This window comes from Lampetra fluviatilis, chromosome 35 (assembly GCF_964198595.1).
Source record: "Lampetra fluviatilis chromosome 35, kcLamFluv1.1, whole genome shotgun sequence".
Taxonomy (NCBI): domain Eukaryota; kingdom Metazoa; phylum Chordata; class Hyperoartia; order Petromyzontiformes; family Petromyzontidae; genus Lampetra; species Lampetra fluviatilis.
In genome coordinates this window covers 11013610-11028287 of record NC_136309.1, presented here as the reverse complement: position 1 = coordinate 11028287, position 14678 = coordinate 11013610, and the positions used below count along the sequence as shown (strand labels likewise).

General features: G+C 51.5%; 1 protein-coding gene across 5 annotated transcripts in view; it reads right to left on the bottom strand.

Annotated features, from left to right (window-relative positions):
* Positions 1 to 14678, bottom strand: part of ANKFN1 (ankyrin repeat and fibronectin type III domain containing 1) — a 270247-nt gene that overhangs the window by 209480 nt on the left and 46089 nt on the right. For all 5 annotated transcript variants that reach the window (XM_078872935.1, XM_078872933.1, XM_078872932.1 and 2 more), the window contains exon 5: positions 6846 to 7186. In XM_078872935.1, the coding sequence (XP_078729061.1) occupies positions 6846 to 7186 (341 nt within the window). The remainder of the gene's footprint in view (positions 1 to 6845; positions 7187 to 14678) is intronic.

Sequence of the window (14678 nt, the reverse complement as noted above, 5' to 3'; positions counted from 1 at the left end):
CCCCCACCAGCCCATTGAGACCCCCACCAGCCCATTGAGACCCCCCCCCACCAGCCCATTGAGACCCCCCCCCCACCAGCCCATTGAGACCCCCACCAGCCCATTGAGACCCCCCCCCCCACCAGCCCATTGAGACCCCCCCCACCAGCCCATTGAGACCCTCCCCACCAGCCCATTGAGACCACCACCAGCCCATTGAGACCCCCACCAGCCCATTGAGACCCCCCCCCACCAGCCCATTTAGACCCCCCCCCCACCAGCCCATTGAGACCCCCACCAGCCCATTGAGACCCCCACCAGCCCATTGAGACCCCCACCAGCCCATTGAGACCCCCTCACCAGCCCATTGAGACCCCGCCCACCAGCCCATTGAGACCCCCACCAGCCCATTGAGACCCCCACCAGCCCATTGAGACCCCCACCAGCCCATTGAGACCCCCACCAGCCCATTGAGACCCCCACCAGCCCATTGAGACCCCCTCACCAGCCCATTGAGACCCCCCCCACCAACCCATTGAGACCCCCACCAGCCCATTGAGACCCCCACCAGCCCATTGAGACCCCCACCAGCCCATTGAGACCCCCTCACCAGCCCATTTAGACCCCCCCCCACCAGCCCATTGAGACCCCCACCAGCCCATTGAGACCCCCACCAGCCCATTGAGACCCCCTCACCAGCCCATTTAGACCCCCCCCCACCAGCCCATTGAGACCCCCACCAGCCCATTGAGACCCCCACCAGCCCATTGAGACCCCCTCACCAGCCCATTTAGACCCCCCCCCACCAGCCCATTGAGACCCCCCCCCCACCAGCCCATTGAGACCCCCCCCACCAGCCCATTGAGACCCCCACCAGCCCATTGAGACCCCCACCAGCCCATTGAGACCCCCCCCCCACCAGCCCATTGAGACCCCCACCAGCCCATTGAGACCCCCTCACCAGCTATCCCATTGCCAAGCGCGTCCGCAGGTGGCCCACAGTGGGAAATGGGCTTCAGTGAAGGTTCACTGCGGAATAGGTGGGCGGTGTCTCTGGTGAGTGTTCGCACGCGGAATAGGTCAGTAAAGGACATGCTGGGCTGAGGATTACAGTGGACAAGACAAAGACGGCGGTGTTCGGAAGGGGAGGGCATTGGGAATGAAGTAATAATGAAAGAAAGCAGCAAGATTGTGAATGTAAAGGATTGTGTTTTATACTTGGGAAGTCTCCTGACATGGGACAACGTCTCCATGGAAGACAGAAGCGCGATGATCGCAAAGGCAAAGTGGTGATGTCAGGATTCAATAACATCTGGGAGGATCAAGCAAATCAGCTACAAGACCAAACTGAACATCTTCAGAGCAATGCGTGTTCAGTGCAGCCTTGTGTGTCTGCGAGACTTGGACGTTGAAAAATACTGGCAGAGATACGATAGTGGCACTCAAAATGTATTGCTGCAGAAGGATACTGCATCTAAACTGGGCCCAAAGAGTGTCTAACATAGAAGTGAGAAAATATTTGCACATCGAAGAAGACGACCTGATGATGCAGGCACTGTTTTAACACACATGCAGGATGGACAACAACAGGACAATTAAAAGTGTCGTTGTTGTTGTTTGGAAAAATGGAAGTAGCCGGAAAGAGAAGAAGACCTCACAGAGAACGTCTTGACGACGACGACGACGACGTAAGAGATTGGTGCATGAAAGATGTGGCCGCTACTTGAGCGTATTGGCACAAGGCAGAGGAAAATGACGAGATATGCAGTGTACACCAACGGGCTATCTGCCCATGGATTGTGATTAATGATAATTATCGTTTCACGTGCTGTCCTGTATAATTGCAAGACTCCAGTGACCGCCTTCGGTGCCAAAGTGCCGCCCCAGTCAACAGGCAGCCTGAGAAAGCGCCATCGCGTGCCGCAAACCCGAGCGACCCGCTGCCTCCGTGTCAATCTGCAGCATCCGTGATTGCGGAGCGGAGGAACCCCTCCGGGCCGAGTCGGCGACTGACGCCGAGTTGGTGACGAAGCTCCCGCTCCGTGCCGAGCGCCGGCCACCGCCACTCCTCCACGGCGCGCGCACCCCAGGCCCGTGGCGCGACGCAGCAACCTCACGCACGCAGCCGGCCGAGAAGACTCCAACGGGCCCCCCCCCCAACCCCCTCTTCCCTCCAAACGCGATCGCACGCCCGCTTAACAGTCGGGGTAATATCCTTGCAAATATGTATTCATTATTATTGCATGCGGGAATAATTCTTTTTCATGGAAAAGGAAGAAAAATATTCTGCCCCCTCCTCCACCCCACCTGCCCCCCCCCCATCGGTGTCAATATTTGAACGGCTGGAAGCTGAGCAGTCGTTCAAGTAGTTGGCGAAAAGTTGTGTCTGTGTGTGTGCGTGGCGAGCGGTGGCGCAGTGGTTAGCTCGCAAGCGCTACGAAGTTGCCGCAACCCGAACGTTCGATTCCGGCTCGTGACCAACAGGAGTCGTGAATATCTGAACTCGTCCTGGGCTTCCCCCTAGGTCGACTCGGCCTTAAATGAGTGCGTTAACCACAGCGCTGGGAAGACAAAGGCAGCTGGGCGGGCAATCGGCGACCACCAACGCCGTTGTGTGCCGTGGCAGCCTTAATAGGTGCTCGCTAACGATAACTTTCCCCAACAACCTGCGAAGGCTCCATGGGGGAGCGGCGTTGCAGCGGCTTCGTGCACCGCGCTGTGAAGCTGGCCCACTTGAGTTCAATGCCCGACCATGGCCAACGTCTTATTGGTATCTCAGTTTGTTCGCGTGGCTCCCTCCGAGGTCAATCGAGCGTTTAAATGGGCACCTGGTGCGGTGTATAAAGAGAACAGCCCTGTGGGGAGGCAAAGGCCGGCAACAGCAAGGGGTGGTGCCGGCCACACCGCCCGCCTCGTGGCCCAGGCAGGCCCTGGCAGGTGCACGCTGCAGAGTCAGTCGCTTGCCCCAACAGCCCACAGCGGTGGCTCTCAACGTTTCTGTTGGCGACTGCTGCCCCCCCCCCCGCCAATTCTTGGATTTTGTTTCAACCGAGTAACCCCCCCCCCCCTTTTCCTGACCCAACATGGTTCTGAGTAATAAATGTATGAACGACGAACATCAATATTTTAAACAAATTGTTCATTTCACGAGGTATCCTAACTTAGCGAGTAACTTCAAGCGAATAAAAAAAAACTGTCAAAGGACGCTCTTGCTCGCGTCACGTGATCTGTGGAAACCACATTGTGTACCATCAGTGAGTTTATAAAGGTATTCTAGATCGCGCAAGGTTACCATATGGATTAAAAGATGATCGTACTTATTTTGCATTGGCAGATTCATGCACGAGTATTCACCACATATGATATAACATCACGCATGTACAGATCACCTCACGTACACCCTGGGACATTGTCACGTACCCCCACCCCGCTTGACAGGCAGGGCTACGTGGGGCATGCTTTGAGTACGGGAGAGAGGAGGATGATGATGGAGACCATAGGAAAGTCACTGGAGCTATCCACTTTTAAATCAGCTAGATTGAAAACTCTTTTTTTTAGAACTGTGTTTTGTGTGTGTAATTTTTCGTCCTTCCCCCGTACCTTCAATTAGCACGGTTGGCTACGTATGGTGTGAAAGAAGTTCATCGTACATACACAGATACGTAACTCTTCCAGCAGTAGAAATGTGTCAGCTCCCTGTGCAGCACACGTGCCGCACACGTTGCCCAGAACTAGCGATCACCCGGGCGGATCGAAGTCAGTCTAATAGGCAAAATACCCTCGTAAAACAGTGAAGACGATTGTTGTGTGTGTGTGTGTGTGTTGAACTTACTTCGCACCGGACGTAGCCAATCGTGCTAATCGGACGATGATGATGATTTGGCACGTAATTATTCTCCCCCACCACGATGAGAACTCACACTTTGAGATGACAAACGATGGGAACTCACACTTACTACATTAAGTGTGCGGATGATGTGGTGATTGCTGCTCACTCGCAGAAGGAGTTAGAGATGATAGTAATAATTTACACTTATAAGGCGCAATTCATCCAGGGATCTGACCCCGGAGCATACTACTAAGAGATGGGGCCTTATATCATTCGCCCCACAAAAACAAAGCACCTGCCTGGGTGTGTTATGTCATCAACCGCTCCCCTCCCTCAACTCCCCATGAGTGCCGGGGCATTTGTGGAGAGAGTGGAGAAGCTTCCATACTTGGGCTGCGTGTTCATGACCAGCTCTGGTTTGGCAGCCGAGGTCTCAAGCCGAATCAGTCAAGCGGTGTTATCGTTTCATCAGCTGCGTAACGCTGTGTAGAAGCTCTCTGCCATGTCGCTCCATACAAAACCCCGGGTCGTCTCGGCCACAGTTATGCCCTCCCTTCTCTATGCGTGCAAAATGTGGAGCTTTCTAAAGGAACACCTGCGCTGGTTTCAAACATTCAGGCTAGGCTGCCTATGATCTCTCCAAGGTTTAACCAGACTGGATTGCGTGAGGAGTTCAGAGATCCTTGAAATATCTGGACACAGTCCAATCGGTAAACTCATCTTGCAAAGCAAAGCTGCACTGGCTGTGTCATGTAGCCTCCATGTCCAGCCACAGCATACCCAAGCAGCAAAATGGCACGGCACGGGCTACAGAAGAGATGGAGCTGATGTGGTACGGGAGGATGTGGAGTTGATTGAACTTGCTGATCACTGGTAGCAGCAGTAACAAGATTGGCCTCTGTAGAAAAAGTTCGTGAAAAACGCTGCTCGATCCAGCAACAACAAAGAGCAGAGGAGCAATGCTCACAATAACGAACGGAGCGCCGGGTGAATAAAACGCAACAAGTTGGCACAAGGGGCACAGCTGGTGCATCTGCCAGTCAGCTCGGTCAGTTAACCCATGGTACCTGGGTCTGTTCCGTGACCTGCTGCCAGCGGGCCTTCAACACTTCACGCGGCCTCAAAGTGCACCTGGCCTGGCACAATCGCCGTGGGGACGCCACTGCAACTTAGTAGTGAACGACGGTTGTTGTTGTTGTTGGTGGTGCAGCAGTTAATGTGTTCTGCTACAACACTGGTGACCCGGGTTTGATTCCCGCTCACGGCAAAGACCAGCAACGATTATCTGAACCAGTCCTGGACCTCGCCTCGGTCGACTCACCTTCACAAATCAGTACCTGGAGTGCTGTGTGTAAACATCGCCACAAGGGAGACAAAGGCGGCCCTCGTTTACTGTGTCGACCTTCATAGGTGCTCGCGAACACCACCTGCCGCAAATGACTGTTGCGGCTATAGGGGGGATCTTTGTCTTTGTGTATATGGTGGGTGGACAGAGTTCAATTCCTCTCTCGCAGCCAACATCCGATGTTGAATATCTGAACGGGTTCCGGACCTCTCCTCGGTCAACTCAGCCCTTAAATGGGTACCGGGTGCGGTGAGTAAACGTCAGCACCGAGTTAGCGGCTGAGTTGCGGCGGCAGACACCTCGAGCTCGCGCAGTGCGGGGATCGTGCCGAGGTAACCTTTGCCGGACTCCCAGATTGTAGGCGAACTGAGGTTCCTGTAGAAAGCTGCACAGTGATGTGCATTACGTACGTTGAACTTTCGCACCGTACGTAACCAAACAACAACAAACTAAACACAAAAAGAAAGTCGGTTGCTAAAACTAAATCTGAACTACATGTGCCAAGCATATCTCATAAAAGTCTCGAAAGCTGAAAGCGGAATTTTAGACTCTGTGAACGAATCCAGTTCTTATGGAATGCACGGTACAATTATAGGTTCAGCTTGCAACGCGTCGCTCGGTATTTTCACTCTCCCTCGACGAGAGAGCGAGAGCACGACCCACGATACGCGAGGAGGAACCACAGACAAGCGGGAAGGCAGCAGCCACCCGGCGAACCGGCGCCAACAGTTCTCTAAGCTCTGCCGTCCCCTAGATATGAAGATATATGTGGGAGGAAACTGCAGCACTCAGAGAAAACCCACGCGTGCGAGGGGGCAACGCTGTATCCTATACAGATCAAACAGGTGCAGGAAACATCTGTGCTGTCCTGCCTTTTCCGGGCAAGCCATGGTATGGCACCACGACGCCCAGGGCAAGGGACTTTTACGACATTCGTGCGGTGATCCACCAACCCTCGCCACCTCCACAGCACCGAGTTACAGGCCGCGTGCATAGCCACCACCGCCTGAGCAATAGCGCGATATATTTATACAGTGTCTCATTATTACTGCGGTTAATGACACCCGCATATAATAATAATTTACATTAATTTGTAAGGTGCCTTCCACTAATACGTCAAGGCACCTTGTTAGAATAAGGTTAAGGAAAGGCCAATAGAGACAGAGAAGCCAAATGGAATAAACTGACTTAAGACGATGTGGTTTTCAGACGAGCTAAGAACGAAATAACAGGCAGTAGAAAGAAACAGAGCAAAAGTGGAAGCACGTGATTTGTTCGAAGACGAAAAGACGATGAAGATAAGAAAATAAAAAAACTCCAACCATAAAACCAACTCAGGTATGGACGGGAGAGCGGCGAGAACGGCCGCCAGGCCTATCCGGTGCCATCGTGCTTGCGAGATGAAGAGTGGGACATTGATTTTTTTTAGAAGCATAGGCAGTCAGTCTCGAGTCTCTACGAGAGGCGATGGGTCTCCGTGTGAGTCGATACAAAAGGACGTGAATGTACATCTCAAAACACCGGAGAAAAGCATTCGGCATATTTCGTTTTACAGAGACGGAACGAAAGTGGTCATCGGTCAGCCACGGGCAGAGGAGAAGAGGAACGTCCGGAGTTTGGACTTGAACAGGGGCAGGTAGTCGGCATCATGGATAGTTGGTGGAGGTGTGGGACCGGCTTTGAGCGGCTTACCACTTTGCGCTTGAGCTTCGGCTTGCCGGCCTCCCCGTAGCCTCCGTGCGAGTCCACCGCCACGCGGCACAGGCTGCTGTCCAGCGACGAGCTCTTACGCAGCCAGCCGCATCCGTCCGGGTCGAGGCTGTCCCCGGGACTTCTTCCACCTTCTCTCCCTCCTCCCCCACCCATGTCGGCGCCACCGCTGGCGCAGCCGGCACCGCCTCTATCTCCGTCTCGCTGCCAGCAGGGCTCCCGTTGTGGTCGCCAGCCACCGCCTCCACCGTCACCACGGTGAGCGACGTCCCCACCAAATGCACAGCCCCGGAGTGGGCCACCCGCCTGTGTGATCGCACCGGCTGCAAGAGAACGTCCGTGCGAGTTTAGCACGCACCGCGTCACTAACAGAGCCGGGATTTAAAAGTGGACTTCACGAGCCGCAGGTGGCGCTTTGCCGGCCGGCCGGCCGTACATATATAGCAATCATTTATTTAACCAAGACATGAGATTTAATCCCATACCTGTGAACCCCTTATCAGTGCCCTACCTTATCACAGACCAATTCAGACCTTATGGGTCACCCCGTGCCCTTATACATCTAAACGTTCATCCTACAAAATCCCATCACAAGGGAGAAACACAAACAAATATATATTTATTTTGCCGGTATTGAAACGGGTGTACGACGTATGGACCTGAACACAATTTTCTTGTACAAGAATACGGGTAAACCGTTATGGGTTGACACGGTGTGAGATCCGTTCAGACACACGGTACATGTTTTGTGCCCCTCTTGCAAGGGCGACCTAGTTTCGTCAAGTCGAGGAGTGCCACGGTGGCTAGGAGATGTTAACTCCCTCGCCTGGTATGCGGGAGGTCGTGGGTTCGATCCCGACCCCGACGCCTGAAGTTTGCGTGTTCTCCCCGTGGTCGCGTGGATTTTTCTCTGCATTTAGAATCAACATCGCGCGTTTAGAATATTTGGCTGCTATAAGTTTTACACGTGAAAAGCCACTTCGTTGAGCTATAGCATGTGTGGCCAGGTCGGTTTTGCTAAAGAGCTGTACAGCTCAGTGGGGCCTTAAATGGTTAAAAATCTACATCGTTTTAGTTGTATAGTTTTAGAGCGTGCAACTCGCAAGCTGCTGTTTGGCGCCTGCAGGTTCCGAGCGCCGTGAGGATGAGAAGAAGTTTGGCGATGGGGAGACGCCGTTTACTCGGTCCCAGCAACGGCAGACGCGCTCACTCGAACAATCCGCTCGTGCACACATTTCATTAGCATATATATTTGTCAGACAATACATTAACGCATTGGAATGTTGCACCGGTGCTGCCAAATGGGCAAATTACACGTGCGAGTCACAATATGCCGCCACCGTTTGTGCACATGGGCCATGAAGATTAGAATGAACGACTCTGTGCGGAGTAGATTAGTGGTGGTCTCATGAAAAGACTGGCCCCCGTGATGGGAATGTGGAATCGTATGTGAATGAATGCACGTTGCGATGTTGCAACTATTTAAAACGTGTTTTGCTAAATGGTACAAAAGTCTCAATGGAGAGACGCAAACATTCTCGATTAGCTTGCGTGCATTTTGGAGGCCACATTAATGACAAACACGCAGTACGTGTAACCACACTGACGTTAACAGTGATCGATTTCTATGGGACATTTTTTGCTAGTATCAAATTATGGGAAAGAAAATTAATAGGCTTTGCATTTTTTTGATTGGCCTGGTGTAGGCCAATTAGTCTCAAAGGCAATGCATATGTTATCAGAGCATGTGCGTTTGCATATTTTTCCGCAAGTATGTGTAGTGAATGCAGACTTGATGCATTGTCATAGGTATCTATTTGGTGTTTGAACATCTCAACACCTCCTGTGTTATATTTGTTTCACCAATTATAAATACATAGATGAGTATCATTCATTTCGATTAACTCTGCAAACGGGTCAGGCGGTAACCATTTAAAACACCAGCACGAGAGCAAAGCCTCCCCGCCCAGGGCCTTTCATTGTCAAAGCAAGTTTATCCACGCGACGAATTGCTTCATCTGCGACCAAAACCCCGTGACTGTAAAGGCGAGCGAGGCGAACTCGCCGCGTGCATCGCATACCAAGGAGAGAGAGATGCGATGTTCAACGTTGCGTAAACGTTTTTTTTTCCGGTTAAATGCCGACAAATAACAAGTAAACCCGTAAAAACAAAGTTTTTCACTATAAATCCTTTATATGCGTGGCGGCTAGAGTCTTCTCGTCCTCTGGCTTGAGATGGCTGCCACCTATGGGTCAGATGATTGTCTGCCAGTATTAAGCAATTGGTAATTAAATATTTAATTTGTTTTCCCTAAACAGTGTAAAATTTTGGGAATTTTTTTCACGAACATTAATTGTCTCGCACAACGAGTCTGTGTGGAAAATGTCAGCTCGATTGGATCACGGGAAGTAGGTTAAAAAACGACCGAAAGATTTGCACGGTCGTAAGCAAGCAAGCAAGCACGCAAGCAAGCAAGCACGCAAGCAAGCGAACTTAATATAAAGGATTAAAAAAAAGAGGTCTGTATGCGTGTATCAATGTGTGTTGAACTTCTATCGCAAGGTACGTATGCAACCGTGCTAATTTGAGGTGCGTGTGAAGGACAATAAGCTAAACACAAAAATCGGTTCCCAAGAAATGAGTATTCAATCTGGATTTAAAAGTGGATAGCTCCAGTGGCTTCATAATATCTGTGGCACATTCATTCATGCGATTCCTGCCAATGTGCGTTTTCAATTCGGTCAGGTAGATCTATGGGACGGATGGCAGGAATGGGAGGGATGGGACGGATGGGAGGGATAGGATGGATGGGTCAGATGGGATGGTTGGGATGGATGAGATAGATGTGAGGGATGGAATGGATGGGACAGATGAGAGAGATGGGACAGATGAGAGAGATGGGACGGATGAGAGGGATGGGATGGATGGGTCGGATGGGAGGAATGCATGGGAGGGATGGAAGGAATGGGAGGGATTGAATGGATGGGTTGGATTGGGATGGATGGAACGGATGACATGGATGGGATGGATGAGATGGATGGGTCGGATGGGATGGATGGGTTAGATGTGTCGGATGGGATGGATGGGTTAGATGTGTTGGATGGGATGGATAGGATGGATGGGTCGGATGGGATGGATGTAAGGGATTGAATGGTTGGGACAGATGAGAGGGATAGGATGGATAGGTCTGATGGAATAGATGGGATTGATGAGATGGATGGGATGGATGGGACGGATGGGAAGGATGGGACGGATGGGACGGATGGGATGGATGAAATGCATGGGACGGGTGGAATGGAGGAGGCCACTGCCCTACGTACCATGGGGGCGAGGGGGGTGTGCGGTCCACACCCTGGCACCGTTGGGAGGAGGAAGCAATTTCCATGCCGTGCATACGTACCCCTCCGCCACACTCACGCTGTTTGAGTTTAACAGCCAGCGTGTGTTCAGGTATATTTCAATGTTATAATGGCCACATCAATCAGAAATTCCGAAAAAGACATCATGCTGACTGTTGTAAGCAAGTGGGCTTCAGTTTGCATTGCTCGATTGGGACATGCATAGCTATAGATCATCGCTGCATGCCGTGAAAGACTTGACAGGATCCTACTGACGACAAATCATGAGACTCAGTGAGACTTTATTGGGTAAACAAACGTCCTCGTAGTATTCTTAGGTTTTTCGGTAAAGTCACGTAGGTAAAAAATTTAAATTAATAAAAGTAAAATTAAATATAAATCACGACGTTTCGGAGGCAACACAAGCTTCCGTCTTCAGGTGGAACCGTCACAGCCACGACAGCTGTATCAAGTAAATGAGAGATTACAAGAGCTACCACTCCGTATATATAATGGTTGAAGATGGGAAGGGCCAAGTACGGCACACTTTTTATTAATATGGTAAGGTGAGGCTTAAGACCTTTTGGTCACGCCTGCCATGTATGGTAACGTGATAGTTTTGGTCGGAGTTTCATGTGGCTGTTTCTGTATGGTGGGAGAAACAGCTTGGCAGATGGTGCGGTCAGAGTATCCGTTCATCCTGAGGGCCCGATGTACATGTCTTAATTCACCGGCCAGGTGGTGTTGGTCAGAAATGCCATGGGCTCTGTGGTATAGCGTTTTGATGAGAGAATTCTTTTGAGATGGGTGGTGGTGGGAATCCGGTTTCAAGTAGGAATCTGTGTGGGTGGCTTTCCTGTAGACAGAATGTCCCAAGGATCCGTCAGGTCTCCTCTCAAACAGAATATCCAAGAATGGTAGTTTACCATCTTTCTCCACTTCCATGGTGAATCTGATGGATGGGTGTCTAGAATTGATGTGGTCCAAGAAGTGGTTCAATGCTGGGAGGCCATGTGGCCAGATGACGAAAGTGTCATCCACATACCTCTTCCACAGGGAAGGACGCAGGGTGGATGTCTGGATGGCGTCTGATTCAAACTTTTCCATGAACATGTTGGCTATAACTGGTGACAAGGGGGAGCCCATAGGGGTACCCTCATTCTGTTTGTCGAAGGTGCCATTCCAGGTAAAATAGGTGTTGGTGAGGCAATGCCTAACCAGCGCAGGTACATCAGAATTCAATCCATGTTGGACTAAGTCCTCAATTATTGTTAGGATGTCCGGTACTGGGACTTTGGTAAACAAAGATACTACATCAAAACTGACGAGGATGTCATCAGGAGATAGTACCATGTCCTTAACCATAGAGACTAATTGGGTTGTGTTGAGTACTGCCGAAGAGGTCTTGGCTGTGAAGGGAAGCAGAGTATCTGATAGAAAACGGGCTAGTTTATAGGTAGGAGAGTTTATCGTCGACACGATGGGTCGTAGCGGGGTGCCTTCTTTATGGATCTTGGGAAGACCATAGAGTCTGGGAGGTCTAGCCGCCGATGGTTTTAGAGAGGGACGTTTGCTTGGTTCGATTAGGGAAGTCGAACTCGTGATGATACTGTTGGTTTTTGTCGTTAGGCTTTTAGTGGGATCGTTTTGAATTTTGGAGTTACTCCCATCAATTTTAATTTTCTACCTACGTGACCTTACCGAAAAAACCTAAGAATATGAATCCTTGCAGTCACGAAAGCTTCAAATCTAGAAGTCCTCGTAGTATTAATAAAAATAAAAAGGTGGACTTGGGCAGGATACTTCACGAGAGGAGGCGATGGCCGAGAATCACGATGGAGTGGGAGTCAAAGGAGTGAGCACGTGCCTGGGAGGACGTCGACAGTGGAGATGGAGCGATGGAATTAGTTCATGCGCAGGAGCGAGACGGTGAGGGGTGGGCGGCCTTCATCCAGCAGTGGTGAATAACAATCGTAGTTTCAGATTAGGGGCCGTCCATAAATGACGTCACGCGATTTTGGACGATTTTTGACGCCCCCCCCCTTCGTCACACGGCGTCACAAAAAGTCAAACCCCCCCTCAAATATGACGTCACAAAACTCCGCCCCCCCAAAAAAAAACATGCTTCAAATCGCTTTAAACTATTGTCATTGTAGTGCGTATTTAATGTGGCGCTGCACTCTGATGTTGTAGTAGAAACATTTATTACAAAGTCTATTAAATTAAGTAGAACGTGTTGTCTATATTTATTTAAAGTTGCGCATTTTGATGTGACGTCACATTTCTCAACCCCCCCCCCCCTTTGTCACACATCGTCACAAATGTCTGACCCCCCCCCCTAGGTGCGTGACGTCATTTATGGACGGCCCCTTATGTAAGACCGATAATAAAATCCCAAGTTGACGTGTTTTTGGATGCGGAGGGACGTGAATATCCCAGAGGAACCGGACTCCCTGACAGCCCTCGGCAGAGGAGAGTCCCGCGGTGCGGGTGCCACGGCAGCGAAGGCCCCAAAGATCGCCCCCCGTGGACTCGTGCGCCGCGGTGGCGAGGAGATGTTGACTCCCTCGCCCGGTATGCAGGAGGTCAGGGGTTCAATCCCGATCCTGACGCCTGCTCTATATTCGGAGTGTGCGTGGTCTCCCCGTGGTCGCGTGGATTTTTCTCCGAGTCCTCCGCCGGTTTTTCCCTTCACATTTAGAATCAACATCACGCGTTTAGAGTGTTTGGCTGCTATAAACTTACACGTGATAAGCCACTTTGTTGAGCTATCATTTGTGGTCAGGTCGCTTTTGAAAACGAGCTGTGAAGCATCAGTGACCCTTACGTGGTGAAATAAAAAAAAAAGAGTTGAGTAATAGTTTAGATTATAGTTCTGGGGATGCTGATGAGATCCAAGTCCACCGGATCTGAGAGTTCTTGTTGTTGGAACGTAGTGGGCTAAGCAGCAGCTGCAGTTGACCCTTGTGTAATGCGGGCGTAAACGGCTTCGCGGATATGACGTCATGGGGGGGAGGAGTTAGGTCACGTGTGAGAGAGGGGTGAGGTCTTAAGGGAGAGATACCGGAAGAGACGGTAGAGTGTGGGAGATAGAGTTAGAGTGAGGCCACGCAGGGCGGAGGTCGAGGAGTGGCGAGATCGCCACACACACGGAGAGTAAGACTTGGTACCGTCGGTCAGCGCTGACCAAGCACGGAGGAACGACGGGCAGCGGTGGAGCTGCAGTGAGTGCAGCGGTGGAGCTGCAGTGAGGGCAGCCAGAGGACTGCACAGGGGATCTGCAGCGGAGCTGCAGAGGTGTGGAGGCTACGAGAGCGAGGGCAGCTATGGAGCTGCCAAGGGGAGAGCTCTGAGCGAGGGCCGTGTGGGAAAAGTGTAAGAACCCGAATAAAGGACAACGGAGACAGACCCAGGATCGAGTCCTTTATTACACTTGTATGGAGATGCGAGATATCATGCAGGGCCTTGCAAATGAGGAGGGAGGAGGACGGGGGAGGAGGGGGGAGGAGGAGGGGATGGAGGAGGAGGACGGGGGAGGAGGGGGATGGAGGAGGGGGGAGGAGGAGGAGGGGGGAGGAGGAGGGGGGAGGAGAGGGGAAGTGTGAGGAGGAGGAGGGGGGAGGAGGAGGAGGACGGGGGATGGAGGAGGGGGGAGGGGGAAGAGGGGGGAGGAGGAGGGAGAAGGGAGGAGGAGAGGGGAAGCGTGAGGAGGAGGGGGAAGTGGGGGGAGGAGGGGGGGGGGAGGAGGGGGGAGGAGGAGGAGGGGGAGGGTGGGGAAAAGGGAGGGGGAGGGAGGGGGCTCTTGAATTCAGAAGGGAATGTAACGGGCTGCCAGTAGTGATGGGATGCCTGCAGAGGGGTCATTTGTTTTGAATGAGGAGTTCGGTTCTGAATGGAACGATCGTGGCTGTTGTGTGCTGCGTTGCATCGTTAGCGAGCTCACGATGCAACGCAGCACACAGACTGCCAGCGAGTGCCGTTCCCCAGTGCTGTGGGCAAGGCTGTCAGCTGCCAGTGGCTGAACTGGGCTCTAGGGTGAGGATTGCATAGTCGCAGCCGAGTAACAAAAAAACTGCGCAAAAACAACCATCATATTTAAAATATTTATAAATAGTTGGAGATGCTGCTGCTGCGTTGAAAGTGTTACACAAGCAGCAGCAGCAACAACAACAGCCATCGAACAAAGACGGTCACCGCATGGCGCGCTTTCAGATGCACTTCTGCGGACGTCTGGAACGCTCTTCCTTCCGATTTTAGGAAGCAACTGGGAGCGATGCACTTTGAAATCATCTAGATTGAAAACTATTTTTTTAGAGCTGCTTTTTGTGTGTAGTTTGTTGTCCTTCCGCCCACATCTCCGATTAGCACGGTTGGCTATGTACGGTGCGAAAGAAGTTCAACATACATACAACAAACTCAACACATTCATCAAGAGCAATACTGTGCGGCCTGAGAAGGAGAATTACACTATGCGAC